General features: G+C 36.1%; 1 protein-coding gene across 2 annotated transcripts in view; it reads left to right on the top strand.

The window, feature by feature from the left end:
* Nucleotides 1-17,559, top strand: part of Ent2 (Equilibrative nucleoside transporter 2) — a 500,966-nt gene extending 483,407 nt beyond the window's left edge. For both annotated transcript variants that reach the window (XM_090384300.1, XM_090384301.1), the window contains one exon: nt 16,490-17,559. In XM_090384300.1, the coding sequence (XP_090240426.1) occupies nt 16,490-16,616 (127 nt within the window). In that variant the 3' untranslated portion in view covers nt 16,617-17,559. The remainder of the gene's footprint in view (nt 1-16,489) is intronic.
* The last annotated feature ends 711 nt before the right edge of the window (nt 17,560-18,270 follow it).

Genomic DNA, 18,270 nt, shown 5'->3' with positions numbered 1-18,270 from the left:
AGATTGATCCCAAATATTTTAATTTATCGACTTGTTTGATTTTAAAACCTGCAATATTAGAACGTGTCCTGGCCCTGAAGACAACATTTCAGTCTTGCTAAAATTGATTTTTAGACCCCATTGCTTATATTCTTCAAATAATTGACGACATGCATACTTTGCATCTTCTATGTCTTGTGCTATCACCACCTGATCATCTGCAAAAAGTAAATTGTGAATATAGGTGTTTTTATTAATCGGCAATCCCATTTTATTACATTTTTTTGACCAGAATCTTAGGCGGATGTCGATATAAAATTTGAAAAGTGTTGGTGACATGCAACAACCTTGTAATAAGCCTTTTGAAGTGTGGAATTCAGGTGACAAAGCTGATCCCACTTTAATTCTGCATCTATTATTCCTGTAAATTGCCTTAATAATGTTAATCAGTTTTCCATCAATATTTGCCTCTTTCAGTGCTTCCCATAAGAGTTTTCTTGGAACACTGTCATATGCTTTTTCAAGGTCAATGAAAATCATAAAGATTTTTTTCCCTTTTGATTGGCATTTTTCAAGGATCTGTCGTACTGTTGAGATATGATCTATACATGACCTCCCAGCTGAAAAACCACTTTGTTCTTCTGATACCTCGATTCGGGCTTCTAAATGGTTCCTGATCCATTTTCCAAGGATCTTTAACAGCGGGTTCAGGATGCATATTCCTCTGTAATTTGAACAGCTTTTCCGATCGCCCTTCTTATAAATTGGTGTAATATATCCTGTTATCATTTCTTTCGGTATTTCTTCTCCTCTCAGTATACTATTTAACAGTTTTTGTATATCAGAACTCCTCTTCCTCCATATTTCAGAAGTTCCATGTAAACTCCTCCAGGTCTAGGTGATTTTCTATTCCTTCCTTCCTTTAGCAGTAGTTCCACTTCCCTAACAGAAACTTTAAACCCGAGTCTTCTACACCAAAATCCTCCATCGTCTTGAATTTCCTTTCCCATTCTTCATTTTTTGCTTCTACTACCAACCCATTGGCTATTTTCATTTTTTCAACATAAATGTTCCTATATGCATTATTCCTATCACCCAGCCATTTCTGATATGCAAGTTTCTTTTCCTCTACAGCAGCTCTTACTTTCTCTGTAATCCAGGTCTTTTTTGGTCCTTGGCTCTTCTTTTTGCCTAGGATTTCATGAGCTATTTTTTAAATATTCGTAGATTTTTTCAGTATTACCTTTTATCTCTATGTTAATTGCAGCATCCAGTCTTTGGGTGAAGTTGTTTCTAATGCTGTCGTCCTGGAGTAGGTCAATGTTAAATTGATCCACTTGTAGCATTTCTCCTTCCCTGCATTGTTGGTTGTCCACACATATTTTCTTAATCCAGTTCCAACTCAGTGTTGTTAACAAGAAAATGGTCAGATCCACATTCAGCTCCTCTATAAACTCTGACATCTTTCAATACATATGTCCCTGAATGTTTCGAAATAATGTAATCTATAACTGATCTAATTTGTCTTGTCTCCTGTGACCAAGTATATTTATGGATATCCTTGTGTTGGAAAAATATGTTGTTTATTCTCAAGTCGAACTGTTCACAAAGATTGCATAGTCTATCTCCGTTGTCATTCCTCTCTTTCTCATTATTGTCCATTGTTCATTATTCATTAATGATGATTGTTCATTATTGTCAGATAATTAATTAATTGGGGCTACACTATATCACATGATAAATTTAAGTAATTTATTATTAAAATGCTACAATTTGAATTATTGAAACACCTCAATACCAAACACTTAAACAATTCTGGCTATGCTCCAGGTGCTCACTGTTTCCCTTCTTCAGGCCTCTGGGATTAGACCATTGCTTTGAGGTACAATCAATTCAATTGTAATTCAAGCCAATATTCTAACCCCACAGACCTGAAGACAGGAAACAGTGAACTCCCAAAACATAATTTTGGGAGCTCACTGTTTGGGTTAGAACATTGGTCCTCAAGCCTCAGCTCAATGCCAAACTTTTATTTAAGTGTTTGGCATTGAGGTGTTTCATTTGTTCAGATTGTAGCATTTCAATAGTAAATTACTTAAATCTATGTGATATAATGGTGTAGTCTCAATTAATTAATTATTCTACAACTTTGTTCCCACTAAAGCCAAAGAGTGGAATTTTTAATAAGCACACTGTACCATGGAAAATATAGTCCTCAGCCCTTCAGAAGCCCACAGATGGTCCCACCAAATCTAAGTAATGTCCACTTTCAAATGTTTTCAAATCTTACATCCCCAATTTACAAATCTTTGTAAATTGGAGATGTAAATTGGGTAAATTGGGGTTTGCACATCTCCAGTATGTGGGGAGTTCCCCTGAAAGGGGAAGGCACATCTTCATACTGGAGATGTGCAAATAATTAGGGCTAAGGGTTTGCCTTCTTCCTTTGCTGCCTCTTTAATATAACTGGATAGATCCTATCTGCCTCAGGTGCCTTTCTTATGTTTAACTTCTACAATTTCTCCTCCACTTTGCTCTCAGTTATTACAAAATCATTTAACTCCCTGTTAGAGTTTGATAAACATCTGGCCTTCTCCTCCTTGATTAACTCTTCATCTGTGAATGTAGCTGCAAAACACTCATTTAGTTTGGCAGCTATCTCAGAATGATCATCTGGAGTCAAACCATTGATATCAAGTGTACCAATCTGATTCAATCCATTCTACAACATCTTTTAGAGTTTATATAAGTAAAGTAGTTTTTGCTGTTTTTCTTTGCATCGTTTGCCAAAGAATTCTCATAATCTGCCTTCGCTTGCCTAACCTCCTTTGTGACTTGATTACAGACCAGCTTATATCTACCATAGGCTTCTGTTGCCTGATAATTTATATGCATCTCATAAATTTTTCTTCTCTGCCGTGAGTCTCATTAGTTTATCTGACATCCATTTGGGCCTAAACCTAGAACAGTATTTCTTAGTTGGAACAAAAAGCCTAGTTGCTTCCAAGATTACTTCCTTGAATGCTTCCCATTTAGAATTTGCTGCTGGTAACATTATCAGTTGGTCCCACTGTATAGAATTTAAAAAAATCTCTGAGATCACTGTAGTCACCTTTACGAAAGCAAAAACCCTTCGGCGCCTCCGTAGCCAGGTGGGAAGGAGCAGCAGTGCATAGCACACGCTTCTTGATTAGACCGGGGTTCAAGCCCATCACCACCAAATACAGAGGATGCGGAAAAGTCAGGGAATGACCACTGCATATCCCGGAGCAATATGGCCTTAGTTGATAATACCCCTAAAAACCAAATAACAAACAAACAAAAATCCTTCCCTTTACTCCTGATTGTAGTTACATATTTAAGTAAATCCCACATCAGTACACTGTGGTCACTGCGTGTATTCCATCCCTGTAGGAGCAGTCTCTCCTGTTAACAAGCACAGACTAGGCTGAAAAAAATTCTACCCATGAGCCTTGCACAGTCTCTCCAGGGCCGAATTGATTGACAAGGCTCTGATGATATACTCCCTCCTATCATATCTGGGCAGGATTGTAGACACTTTTAAATTTAATCCTAACTCACAACTGTTTTTATCACATTGACCTGTACTTGTCAAGTAAATCTGCAGATCTCCTATACTTAATATCATTAATGCCATCGTGTACAACGATATCACCTTTTGTGCCCTTGAAAGATGATATCTGTTCCACAATGTCATCAACTTTTGCCCCTGGCAGACATACCCTGATCCTATTCCACATATCCTTTTTGCACAATATATTTCCCGTTTCCCTGACAACTGAGTCACCGACAATAACTAGCTCCTCTGAAACCAGCACATTCTGCCCTGAAGGTTGTGCAGTGTTGCCTTGTACACAAGAGTGTGCTCTGGAGTTGAGTTGGGCAGCTGAGAATTTGATGAGCCTCCCATTTTAATTCCTTTGATGGCATCTATCCCACTCTTTAAACTCTCTTAGATGCCTATCAGAATGCTGAGTTGACACCTAATTTCTTCACATTCTCTGCACAGCACACAGAAAGACATCCTCTTTGGCTTGATCATGTCCTAGTCTGCAAACATGTCACATTTTGCATATTTTTTTAGACTGTGGTAAGTTGGAAAATCGCCCTCTTCGGTTCTCCCCGAACCACAGCACTTTCATTACTTTGTGCACGTTACTTTGTCTGGGACATGATTCCATTTGAATACAAATTAATTAACAATAAAAATTAATAAGATTTATAAATTTAATTGATTAATTGACAATACTATACTAAGCTAACAGATTCTGTGCTGATACTAGATGCCGTAATACAGTGGTACATATTACGCCATCTAGTTTTACGTTATACCTTACACTATCAAGTTTGAGATATACGTTACGTTATTCCATATCAATCTAATATACTACAGCTTGTTGTTTGTTATTTGGTTTTTAGGAGCAGGAGCAACTAAGGCCATATTGCTCCGGGAATATGCGGTGGTCATTCCCTGACCTTTCCGCATCCTCCGTATTTGGTGGTGACGGGCTCGAACCCCGGTCTAATCAAGAAGAGTGTGCTACGCACTACTGCTCCTTCCCACCTGGCTACGGAGGCGGCAGTATATATACTACAGCAATGGCGGCAAGTTTTGAACGGTACAAATTTTACCAATACTAAGTAATAACCTCCAAAATCTCTATCTAAATTCAAAATAAACTAAGTATTGTAACTAGGAATGTAAAGCTACTTCTAGAAAATAAATTAATATGCCAGTTTGGTCCTTGGGGTTGTTGCAGACATTCTCTCAGGTATGCCAGACAAGCTGTACTTGCTACCTGGGAGTCTAAAACGCTGATTGAACTGATATTTGGGTGACACTCAAGTCAAGTGGACCCAATTTCGGCGATGTCCCGTCGATCTGTGACAGCCAAATCCTTTGCTTGCACCTTCACGATGGTGGGACTGTTAGTAATCCTGGGTATAACCCCCATGTGCAAGCACACTGTGGGTGACCACCCAGGTGTGAACTAATGCAAGCAGGGGTTGAGGTGTGGCGCCCACACCGCATGGAGGAATGCTGCCCCCTCTGTGTTACCATGCAATACTAGGTGGCAGATGAATCTCATCAACCGGTGCAATACCACCACTTTGCTTATTGTGAAGTGGTGGAACCCATGTACTTGCTTGAACCCTTTGATTCAGTCTGCATACATTGATATGATATGGAGTGATCCCAGAGGGTAAGTGCACAAAACTGCCAGTTGGCTTTTTACCTTGGTGACAGTAATGTTTCTCTTTCTGACTACTATGGCATCCCATGTAGTATATCTATGATGGATTCAACAATTCTATAGTTTCTGGGATATCCTTGGACCCTGTCACCAAAGATGTAGGGCTCCTGGATGCATGATATGTCTATTTGGTTTTCTTCCATAACTATTTTCAACAATTGCACGTGCTCAGTGTATGTTCAAATGTAAGAACTTCAAAACTTGGTCACTACTGAGATTATGGAGAGTACCTATAATCTATTTTCAGTTTTAGATGGTTAACAGCCTTCATATAGATAGGCACTTAGGGTCCCTCACTGAGTAATTATGGGACAGCCCACCATATTTGCAAATGGCACATTTGGCCTCGCATTTTTTTACAATCTTTATATTCATGGCCTCTGATAGTGCAGTGTCCACGGGTAGTCTCTTTTGGGAACAAATGTGTGAGGCGTGCCCAAACCCCAGACACCTGTAGCACTTAGGTTCCCTGTATCTGTGGCTACCTTTAAGTTTTTTAACTTTTCCGCATACTACAGGAGAGATAAAAATAGTTTCCAAGCAACAAAATTCTTTGTTGCTTAGAGATTATCTGCCAATCTCTTGGTGCCAGTTGAAAAATCCAGTTACTGGATTGTGTTGATTTCGTTTTGGTATTATATTTTATTATGAATTCACTGATCAGTTCATCTTTGATGTTATATTTGGTATTATATTTTATTATGAATTCGCTGCTCAGTTCATCTTTCATTATGTACTCTGCAAGTTCTTGTCACATGTCCGCTGGGATTTCATTCCTGCCTTTACTTTTGTTAAGATCAAAAATAATATTTGGGCCACTAGTTTTGGGTTTATCTGTTCTTAATTCCTAGACCTGTTACTATAGGGCTATTCCTGATTTTATCAGGATCCTCCTTAGTTGCTGCTTCTATAATTACACCAGTGTTGTGTATCTTCCTGAGATATTTTATCTTGACATTTTTAAACTGCTGTTCTAGATTTTTAGTGATGGCTACTTTGCAGCTTCTTAGAGTCATGTTTACTATCCTCTGTGGGTCTAAGTATTATAACATTTTCATCTTGCTTTTGAATAGTAGGAATAGTCTGATACTTCGTTGTTTGTGTAAGGGTTGATTTGCCTTAACTGCTTGTGCATATGATTTGGAATATTGCTGCTTTTGCTTTTCCCAATCAGATTCTTTATTCTCAAGTTTTGCTTTTAAGCCTCATTTTCTATATGTAGGTCTGTGACAATTAACTCTATTGTTGTCCAATATTGTATTATTTTTTCTTTACTGTTGCTGCAATCCTGTTAGTTTGCATAGCAATAAGTTCCTCTAACTGAAGGCAAGCACTAATTACTTTGTCAAGGGCAGAGCCAACAGCTTGGGAAGATTGCTCAGAATGCTCTGTAATTTTTTCTGCTTGTGCATTTTCAACACATTGTGGGCACTCTGTCTTTGATCTTGTTTTTATGCAGTTGCTCTTGCTGGAAGTAGGTCCAAGTCTAGTATCCTCGCCTTCAAGAATATGCACAGCAGTGTACAGTGTTATTTGTCACTGGCTCTGGGGGTTCCCCCAACTCTGCATCAAGCAATGTGATGAATACAAACTCTGTAATGACCAGATTTATGTAGGTTAGAGAGTGTTCATGTAGTGTGGGTTGTGTTGTTCATTTGGCCTCTTAACCCAGGGGCCTGTGTTTTCACGCAAAAACCTCTAGTTTACAATCCAACGCCACGAGGAGGCATGCCGGGCAGTAGGGGGTATAAAGCACTGGTGGGGCAAACCCTGTGGTAGCCAAGGCTACAGACAGGGAGAGCCTGGTTAAAAAGAAAAAAGTGTAAAGTGGGGAAACAGTAAGTAGGAGGGGATTAAAGTGGTAGAGAGAGGGGGGGCAGTAGTGAAGATGCCCATCCTGTCCTGGGGGGTAGGAGTTGATAGTTGGCCATGGGGTGCCCCACCAGGCAAAAGGAGGAGGGTTCCACCAAGGGTGGGGGAAATGAGAGGACAACCATCCCAGATGGTAGGTATAAAAGATCATAGGGAAAGGGTCCCTATGATCCATTTTTGGATACTTTCCCACACTGGCCAGGGGTCAAACCCTACTGGCCAGTGCCTGCATCCCACACCATACTGAGTAAGTAGCCACAGCATGGAGTCTGCTTAGATGGGCATGGGTCAATCCGGTGGGGGGGGAGATATTTTGTTTCACCCATATCTCCCATCCAAAGAAGTTCTACACACAGAAGTCTGCCGGGAAGGTCATGAATAACACATTCAACATGTTCCCTGGACATGCCCAGAGTCTCCTCTATCTCTGTCTTTTAGGATAAGGATGGGATTTTGTTTATTGATTACTTGGAAAAGGGTAAAACAATAACTGCTGAGCTTTATTTATCATTTTTGGACAAACTCCAGGAGGAAATGAAGGCCTAATTCAGGGAAAAGCTCACTTGAGGAGTGCTGTTTTAGCGGGGAAATTCTTCAGCACACACACACACACACATACACACAGCACAGCAAACACATGTGAACTTGACTGAATAAGGCTTTATCATCCCCCATATTTACCATACATTGCACCCTCACACTACTTCTTCCCAAATCACAAAAAACATTTAAAGCATATCAACCCTGCATTCAATGTCATACAAGCAACAGAAGCATGGTCTGATTTGAGGAGAAGTCTTTCGATTTAGATTTTCGCATGCTGGAACTTTGTAAAAAGTGTGCCGAGTTGAAAGGTGAATATATCGAATAAACTATATACTTAGCAGGGAAACTATCTATTAAGTATATATAAACTCTATAATTAGATTGGAGGGCGGGTTGCAGGGGTTTACATGGACGGGTGGGAGTCATCATGGAACAAATAAAAACATGGGCTATGTTAGGGTAACTAAGAATAAGAACAGGTGCATGTATACTTTAATGTACACCAATGCTAGGAATAAAGTAAATAAATTTGATGAATTTGAAGTGCTTGTCAAGACATCAAAGGCAGATATTGTTGAGATATCAGAGACGTGGTGTCACACAGATATAAGCAGTGCAGAATTGGAATTTTTGGAATACAATGTGTACAGACAGGATTGGATGCTGTTAGTTAAGAAACACATAAAATCTAAGGAAGTGCATCCAGTTGACATAAACAGTTGTCAGTGCAATGTTGAATTAATTGAGTCAGGAAATTAATAGAGTAAGCTTATCTGCGAAAAGATCTAAACCTCCCAAACACTTCCTCGTCCATTTCCACTTGCAGTCTACCAAATGCCATGTACTTTTTCTGGCAGAATCTCAGTTATCGGTTGATTCAACTACTGCTCATCTCAGTTGCCCAAATTATTTACTGTATGATTCCTTTCGCCTCAAAGGTGGTACATATGTCCATTCCGACATTCCCTGTAAGAGACTTGGTAATTTGGAATCTCCTCTTTTCGACCTTCTCTGGCTTAAAATCTCTCTACCGTATTCTGTCAAATTCTAATAGAGTAAGCTTATCTAATAGAGTAAGCTAATAGAGTAAACTTATCTGCTTATAGAGTAAGCTAATTAGTAACTAATAGAGTAAGCTTATCTGCGAAAAGATCTAAACCTCCCAAACACTTCCTCGTCCATTTCCACTTGCAGTCTACCAAATGCCATGTACTTTTTCTGGCAGAATCTCAGTTATCGGTTGATTCAACTACTGCTCATCTCAGTTGCCCAAATTATTTACTGTATGATTCCTTTCGCCTCAAAGGTGGTACATATGTCCATTCCGACATTCCCTGTAAGAGACTTGGTAATTTGGAATCTCCTCTTTTCGACCTTCTCTGGCTTAAAATCTCTCTACCATATTCTGTCAAATTCATTTGTTGTCTCTACCGTTCTCCCAAGTCCACTAATCACTTGGAGCTCTTTGACTTCCTCTCTTTGCAACTTGACTTTCTCCAGTTCCACTTTCCTAACAGCGAGGTAATTTTCCTTGGTAATTTTAATATTCACAACTCCAGCCAGCTTCCATTCTCTAGTCACACAGACCTGGCTGATCAAGAGGCCGAGGCTTTTGCAATTACTAATAATGACCTTGCACAGATTGTTCATTTACTTACCAGAATACCGGACAATCCTAACCTTTAGATCAAGGGTTAGGATTGTCCTTTAATCTAAAGGTTAGGACAATCCTAACCTTTAGATAAAAAGATCAAGCCAACAGGCTTGATCTTTTTCTCACAAACAACCCTTCTAAGTGCACAGTCGAAGCTAGTGGTTCTTTAGGCACCTCAGCTCACAACTTGGTGAGCTGAGGTGCCTAAATAGCTATTCTCATGGCTATTCCCAACCTTGTGTTGTTTGGCATTACAAGAATGCAAAATGAGATGACCTGCGAGATTTCTTTTCTTTTCCTTCGTCAGATTACTGTTTCAGAACTTCTGATGTCAACATTTGCTCAGATCGTATCAGTGAAATTATTCTTGTAGGAATGGAATCCTTTATTCCACACTCCACTTTTAAATCTTGTCCTTTATCTAAACCAGTGGTTCTCAACCTTTTTTTTAATAACGGCACCCCTAAGTAATTTACTTTATTTTGCAGCACCCCTACTCAATTTTCTGCTTGTTAAATCTGATTCTCTCTCTGTGTATATATATATATATAATTTTATTTGAGTTAAGTTAATGGTGGTAAGTTATAATGTATAAATATATAAATAGATATGAAAGCTAGTAAGATAGCTTCTCAAGCAAAACCAAAAAACCTATGCGGGTGCCCAACGTAACCTGGAAAAAATATATATGTATGCCAAAAACAAAGCAAGGAAAATCTTACATATCAATAATATAAAATAAGCAATAAAAATGTACAATTAAAATGTTAATTATAGGCGATAAGATACGTTGAAAGGGACTTTTTCGAGGGCTAACCCTTTCAATGTATCAACCATAATTAACGAGCTATCCGTTTCTGTAGTCATCGTCCAGCATAACTAGTCCGAATGATGTTAAAATTGCCAGATAGAGAGACATAAATAATATATAAATATATTAAACAAAGGTATTTACGTTGATATATTCCAATTTAGCAGTAAACTGGCAAGATGACTGTTAGCCCGACGGATAGTCAAAATTTAAATTAGAGAAAGAGACCCATCTTTTTTTTTTTTTTTTTCCTTCAGCCAAGGATAAAGCTGGCCTGCTACCATCCCAAAAAAAAAAAAATAGATGGATATCTTTCTCTAATTTAAATTTTGACTATCCGTCGGGCTAACAGTCATCTTGCCAGCTTACTGCTAAATTGGAATATATCAACGTAAATACCTTTGTTTAATATATTTATATATTATTTATGTCTCTCTATCTGGCAATTTTAACATCATTCGGACTAGTTATGCTGGACGATGACTACAGAAACGGATAGCTCGTTAATTATGGTTGATACATTGAAAGGGTTAGCCCTCGAAAAAGTCCCTTTCAATGTATCTTATCGCCTATAATTAACATTTTAATTGTGCATTTTTATTGCTTATTTTATATTATTGATATGTAAGATTTTCCTTGCTTTGTTTTTGGCATACATATATATTTTTTCCAGGTTACGTTGGGCACCCGCATAGGTTTTTTGTTTTTGCTTGAGAAGCTTATCTTACTAGCTTTCATATTTATTTATATATTTATACATTATAACTTACCACCATTAACTTAACTCAAATAATATACAGATGGATGTAATGTTTAATCTTTTTGATGGCATTAATCAGATATAAAATAACTATCCTATTAGTTTTTTACATACTTGGATATATATATATATATATATTAAAAAATATTAAATATTAAAAAATATATGTGTTATATGAGTTATTACAATAATATAATTATAAAAATTACATTTCATAATACAAATTAAATATATACAGTATATAATAATTTTATTCTTTATATAGAGGTACTAAGTAAACATCAATTATAGATCACCACAAAATTAAAAAGATACTGTACACCTTTTTATAATGAAATAAAAATATAAATTTTAAAAAATAATAAGTTTAAGTAACTTAAATCAAAATTATGTGGCACCCCTTCAATGTTGTTACGGCACTCCAGTTGAAAACCACTGATCTAAACCTTGGTATTCTAATAAATGTGCTAAGGCTGTTCAGGAATAAGTTCCAATTCTTCAGTTTCATTTTCTGCCTGCACCAAAGTTCCCAGCAATTGTAAAGCAGTTATTAATCAGTTCAAACAAAAATTTGAACAGGCTAAGATTACGAAACTTGCTTCTTGCCCTAATGGTAGCTGAGCTTTCTGGTCTCTTGCCAAAGCTATTTTTGCCAACTTTTGCCCATCTCTGCTGCTACCTCTGTTAAAAGCAGATGGTCCTATTTTCACTTCAGCCAAGGATAAAGCTGGCCTGCTACCATCCCATTTTTCTTCCAACTCATGTATTAATGAACTTGGTAAAACACCCAACATACTCTATTCAATGCCTGCTGTTGTCTTCCGTCAAAAGGATGTCAGAAGGATTTTGATGAATCTTGATGTTAAGAAAGCTCCAGGTCCTGATGGTATTTCTCCCCTTGTTCTCAAAACCTGTGCTCCTGAACTTACTTCTGTTCTTTGTTCCCATTTTTCACTTTCTTTTTCCAAAGGTGTTTTTCCTTCTGCTTGGAAATTTGCTCATATCCAGCCAGTTCCTAAAATGGGTGACAAATCCCTCCCATCCAATTACCGTCCTATTGCAATTACTTCTACTCTATCTAACGTAATGGAGAAATCAATTAACCATCAACTCTAGAAACTACCTAGAAACCTTCCGTCTGATCAACGATTGCCATTATGGATTCCGCCAGTGGCGATCCACTGGTGATATTCTGGCTTATGTTAGACATTTATGGACAAATTCAATGGAAAAGTTCAGTGAAATACAAGCAGTTGCTCTTGACATCTCAAAGGCTTTCGATCGTGTTTGGCATAAAGGTCTCCTAAACAAACTTCCATCTTATGGTTTGCCAACTGTTTTTTGTAATTGATTATCCAATTTTCTCTATGACCGCTCACTGAGGGTGATGGTAGATGGCTCTCTGGCTCTCATCAACCGGTGTAATACCACCACTTTGCTTATTGGAGGCTTGAAGTGGTGAAACCCATGTTTAGTCTCTAGAGCAAGTTTCCGGCATCCCCCCTCTTCTCCCTCAACCCATTTATGGTACTACTAGTACTAATAAACCAGTACCACTACTAACACTAATATAAAATAGCACTAATAATACAATACTATAATATAATACTAATATGCATAACACTAGATGGCTCTCATCAACCGGTGCAATACCACCATTTTGCTTATTGGAGGCTTGAAGTGGTGAAACCCGTGTTTAGTTTCTAGAGCAAAGTTTCCAGTATATGCTCCCATACTTCTCCTTCAACCCATGCACGGTACTAAGTACTATAGGTTTTGATACCTTTTGTGTTTGTGATTTTCATAAAAAAAAACTTCTCCGTTAATGCTGGTGCCCCCGAGGTTCAGTTCTTTCCCCCACTCTTTTTCCTATTGTATATTAATGACCTTATTCCATTGACTGGAAATCCTATCCATAGTTTTGCCGACAATAGCACATTACGTTTCACTTTCCAGTTTGAGAAACCTTTCCCTGCTCAATTAGCTTCAACTTCTCGAATATCTACTACCAATTCCTTAAATACCAATCTCCAGGTAATTCTCCAATGGCGCAAATACAACTTTGTTGATTTCAATCCTTCTAAAACTGAGTCCTGTCTCATCTCACAAAAAAGGATTCTTCTGTTCCTATGCTTATCTTGGTGCAACTCCGATTTCTATACAAGATGATATATTTCTTTTGGGGATTATGCTGGCTTCTAATCTCTCTTGGCACAAGCACATTACAAATATTTCTTCGTCTGCTTCTAAAAAACTTGGTTTTCTCTTTCGCTCTCAGCGTTACTTTTCTTCCAAACAGCTGTTCACTCTGTGCAAATTGCAAATCCACCCAACCATGTAATATTGTTCCCACAAAACGTCTCTCAGGCTTCTAGATTCGATTCAGAAGAGGGCAGTTATAGGTTAATTAATGACTCATCTCTAACAGTGTCTCTCCACTCGCTATCTCAAAGACGTACTGTTTCTGCTGCATGCCTTTTCTATAGATACTTCATTGGGTACTGTTCTTCTGAATTGGCTTCTATAATTCCCACTCTCTCTTTCAAAACAGTCCAAACACGTGCCATCACCAGCCAACATCCATTTACTGTCCAACTTCAAACTCACAGAACCAACTTTTCATCTTCCTTGTTTATTCATTCAGCTACTGTTTTCTGGAACAACCTTCCTTCATACGTATTTCCTGGAAATTGCAGTCAACAGAAATTTAAGTCTAACGTCAACAAATATCTTCTTTCATCTAATCAACCTCCAACCCAAGCACAGTACTTAGCACTATAGGTTCTCATACCTCTTGTGTTTGGGGTTTTCATTAAAAAAAAAAAAAAAAAAAAGTCAATCAATCAGCAAAAATTTAAGAAAAACTTCTCTGTTTGCCAGAGCCGTAAAAACTTTGCCTGCATGGAGCTACTCTTGTTCCCAAATCCCTTATCTAACAGTATGATTCCTAATTTAATTTGTTCCATTCATGGCTGTGTAATTTTCAGCTTCTCTTCCATTCTTTTGGTGAGTGCCCAAGTTTCACTTTCATAAGCCATGGTGGGGAGTATACATTGGTTCATTATTTTATGTTTTAGACAAATTGGGTTATTGCTCTTCAGTGTGCGACTATATTTCCTGAATGCTATCCATCCGAAAATTTATTCTTTTCTTGACTTCCAGCCATTTGTCATTATTACAGCTAGTGATTTGTCCCAGATATATGAATCCACCTTTTTGATTACTGCTCCTTCAAGGGGCTCATATCTGGTGAGTATTGGCTTGGCACACCCAGGGTCCTGAGCTGGATATCATCATTCTTCTATGAACTTTACCTCAACTGATTAAGATTTTGCTCTAATTCTTTGGTATTATAGCTTATGATCACAATGTCAACTTCAAATCATAGAGGTTGATTCCTTTCTGCAACCAGTCCAATCTTCTGAAAGTTTCCTCAAGGGCACCAGTAAACAACTTCGAAGATATTGTGTCTCCTTGTTGAACTCCTTTCTCAATTTTAAATTTGCTACTGTCTTTATCTATTCTAATAAAGGAGGTAGCATTCTTATATATTTTCTTTAAAATCATAATATAATGTAATATGGGATACCTATGCCTTGTCTTTTCAGTCCCCGAAACATTGTCTTATGCTGTGTGGAGTCAAATGCCTTTTCATAAACCATAAATGCCAGGCATAGTGGTGTTTTATATTCATTTGCTTTCTCCATTAGCTACGATATTATGTGATGATGATCCATAGTTCAGAATCCTGTCCTAAAGCCAGCTTGCTCCTTTCAATTGATTCTCATCAAGAATTCTTTCTAATCTGTTAGTAATGACCCTTGTGAACAACTTTTAGATGTGGGACAACAAGCTAATTAGTCTCTAATTTCCAATTTCTGATTTATCTCCTTTCTTATGCAGCAAAATTAATATTTCATTATTCCACTCCTTAGGCATCACGCCTTTCCTAATGTATTTTATGAAGAGTTTTGTCAGTTTCTGTGTCCCTTCCTCCCAGTTTTAACAACTCTACAGTAACTTCATCTTCCCAGTGTTTTCTGATTCTTCATTTTCTTCAATGCATGTTCTACCTCATCAGGAAAGATATTGGGTATGTCGTATGTGTTGCTAATTCGCAATCCATCTTCCCCACTGCTGGCGTCATTTCCTCACTCCTTATATAATTCTTTATAGTAATCTTCTGCTATTTGTATTATGCCTTCTCTGCTATTTATAAGTACACCATCACTATTCTTCAGTTTCAGTATCATTTGTCTTTCTATGTTACTGCTCATGGTTGCTGATTTAAGCCTTTTGTTTTCCCTTGTTCTACTTTTTTTTGTGTTAAATCTCTATGTCCTCTCTGAGTCTCTTTCTAATGGATAGTTAGGCAGCATATAAGGAATATGTAAATATGAGAGTGTACTACCTGCTTCTGTTTGAATCTGTGTAATATTCAGAATATATTGTTATATGAAAAATATAAAGCTGAATGAGTTAGTTTGTACTGCTTATATATATTCTTTTTATTTTTTTATTTATTTTAGAATTATATTTGTTTGGTTTTTTATTCCTTTTCGTTTTGGTCTATGTCGGGTCGGCTATGATATATATGTCTGCTCAATTTTTGTCTGCTACATATATATCATAACAGAAACAGAGGCCTTACTTTTTGCTGTATTTTCATTTATTTTATTTAATTTTATGTAATCTGCTTTTAATTTTCAGGCACTTTTTAATAATTTTTTCCATTGTAACTACACCTGACAGATCAGCACTCCTATTCTTCCACTTACCTAATATATTTGTCCATATTTCATTATGGTTCCCTTGTATTTCTACTGTTACTAGCATTGTTCCAGATCCATAAACCAAGACAGTATATTATTAATTTTTTCAATCTTTATTTGACATTCCAGTTTTTCACTACAACTTATCATTATTATTAATTATGTAATATCTTCTTATGTGCATATTTATATATATAAATGATAAACAATTAAAATTATTCACTAGGTGTAAAGGGCACAGTACCCTAAGTCAAACCTACAAACCACAGTCAACTGCACTAAGAACTCTGCCCAGCTGGCTAAGTCAAGCTAATATAAACAATTCTCTCTCTCTCTCTCTCTCTCTCTCTCTCTCTCTCTCTCTCTCTCTCTCTCTCTCTCTCTCTCTCTCTCCTTCCTTCCTTCTTCATAATTTATATTCACTTTGTAATAAATCGCCTCTCTAAGTTCATTTCCTTAGCACTCACTGGAGAACTTTTAACATGAAACAATTGCAATTCCAATAAAATGGCTAAAATATAAGTTGAATAACAGCTGACTTGACCATTGGTTAAAAAACAGCAAGACAAGGAATGGATGGACGGGCAGATGGGCGGGCAGGCAGCATATAAGAAATATGTAAATATGAGAGTGTACTCTCTGCTTCTGTTTGACTCTTTGAATCTGTGTAATATTCAAAATATATTGTTATATGAAAAATATAAAGCTGAATGAGTTAAAGTTTGAGTTAAAGCAGAATGTTATTATTTCTACTGTTTTGTAGCTGATATTAACTCTCTCTCTCTCTCCCCCCCCCCCCCCCCCCCATTGTTTTGATAGGTGTGTTGAACCAGAACATGCTGCTACAGCAGGAATGATGGCAGCCTTTTTTCTTATTTTGGGAATTTTTTTGGGAATTAATTTTTCAATTTTTGTATCGTGGCTAGTTGAAACACCTATTTTCTGAAGTCTGATATAATATTGTAGGAAAAATTGCATTTATATTTCTTAATACAGCTGCCTGATAATTTTTGTAAAACTAGTCTTTTGTATTTAATTAACTTGCAAAAGTTTTTTCTAAACCAAATAATTTTAACTGTTTTCACAACAAACTTGGCCTGTTTGATATCTAAATATAAATTCAAGGAAAACTTCATATTCTTTATACATAGACAATTTTAGTGTTTAAGATTCAAAAAAAAATGTTTTATACAGGGTATTTTACAGGTTTCTTCTTTAAAAGATTTAACAATTTATAAGTACTGTTGTATTAAATACACTTGAAGAGAAATCGGCTGCTGTACTTATTTTCTGTATGCACTCTATCTTTTACCAAAAGTTTTTAAAAGGATTGCACTTATTTCTTTTTTAATAAAGAGCAGACATTGTAACCAGGATTCTAAATAAACTTTCTTTATGAGGAGATACAAAGTATATATCTTCTTACATCTGTATAGGGATGTATTTATAAATAAGAGCCGTCCTTTCAAAAATATTCACGTACTGCAAGCTGAATTGTCTTCAGGTGGATATTGAAATCTCACTTATTACAGTAATCAAAACAATGATGTAGATACTATGGATTCGTGAAAAAGAAAGAAAATGTGATATGCTGAAGAAAATAAAGAATCAAAGCTTACAGCATAGTGATGGAGTAGCAGAAAAATTAAAATCACTGCCTAATAGCTTTGATAATTATGCATTGCAAGATGGCATTTATGTAAAATAGAATACAATAAGTCAAATAATATAAGATTGTTGATTTCGTGATACAAAGTTTAATCTCTTTATTTTTGTCTGTGAAAGTTTTATATGTGATTAATGTATTTAGATCTGAAATATATCCAGTTAATTATTTTATTAATACCAAACAATTTGGTATTAATATATTTCATTATCTTTTTTTTTTTTTTTTTTTAAAGATGTTTTTTTTTTTAAAGATGTTTTGTGGTATCTCAGGAAATAGTGATTGTGCATCGTCAGTTATTATACATCGTTTCCAAAGATAGTTCCTTTAAAACTGAACTTGTCATTTACATCATATTAATAAAAAAAAAAAAAAACTTATTATTGTTGCAGTAAACGTCTTTAAACCCAGGTGTAATTATCTGTTTTAAATGTGCTTTGTTTCATAATCACATTCTGTATATTTTTGTTATTTAATATCTACCCCTTCAAATCTGTTAGTTTCCTTTTACTTTATTTATTTTTCTCCAATTATTATTCTTAATTGTATGTATATTTTTTCTTTATTTAATTATTTAATGTTTTTTTTATTTTATTTCACATCTTTTCAGTTATTTTTTCTTAATGTAATTAAATCACTATAATATGCTAATTCATTAATAATAATTTTTAAGAACAGGTTATTCTTTGAACAACATTATGTGGATTGTTAAAATAAGTAAACATCACACTACACTGTAACATATTAAAATTTAAAACAAGTTTAATAAAGATAAAGTTATATACATTCCAAACATTTTAAAAAGAAGTATCAAAATTTTAGGTTTAAAAGAGTACTGTTTTGAATTTAAAATTTTGATAATGTTTTGTTCCAAAATGTTTGGAATTTATAACATTCCACGTATTTTAATGTTAAAATGCATTTCATTATGGAC

Source organism: Mastigoproctus giganteus, chromosome 11 (genome assembly GCF_048544385.1).
Source record: "Mastigoproctus giganteus isolate SK-2022 chromosome 11, ASM4854438v1, whole genome shotgun sequence".
In the NCBI taxonomy this organism is placed as follows: Eukaryota; Metazoa; Arthropoda; class Arachnida; order Uropygi; family Thelyphonidae; genus Mastigoproctus; species Mastigoproctus giganteus.
The sequence above is the reverse complement of the archived record's forward strand: the minus strand, read 5'-3'. Positions and strand labels throughout refer to the sequence as shown.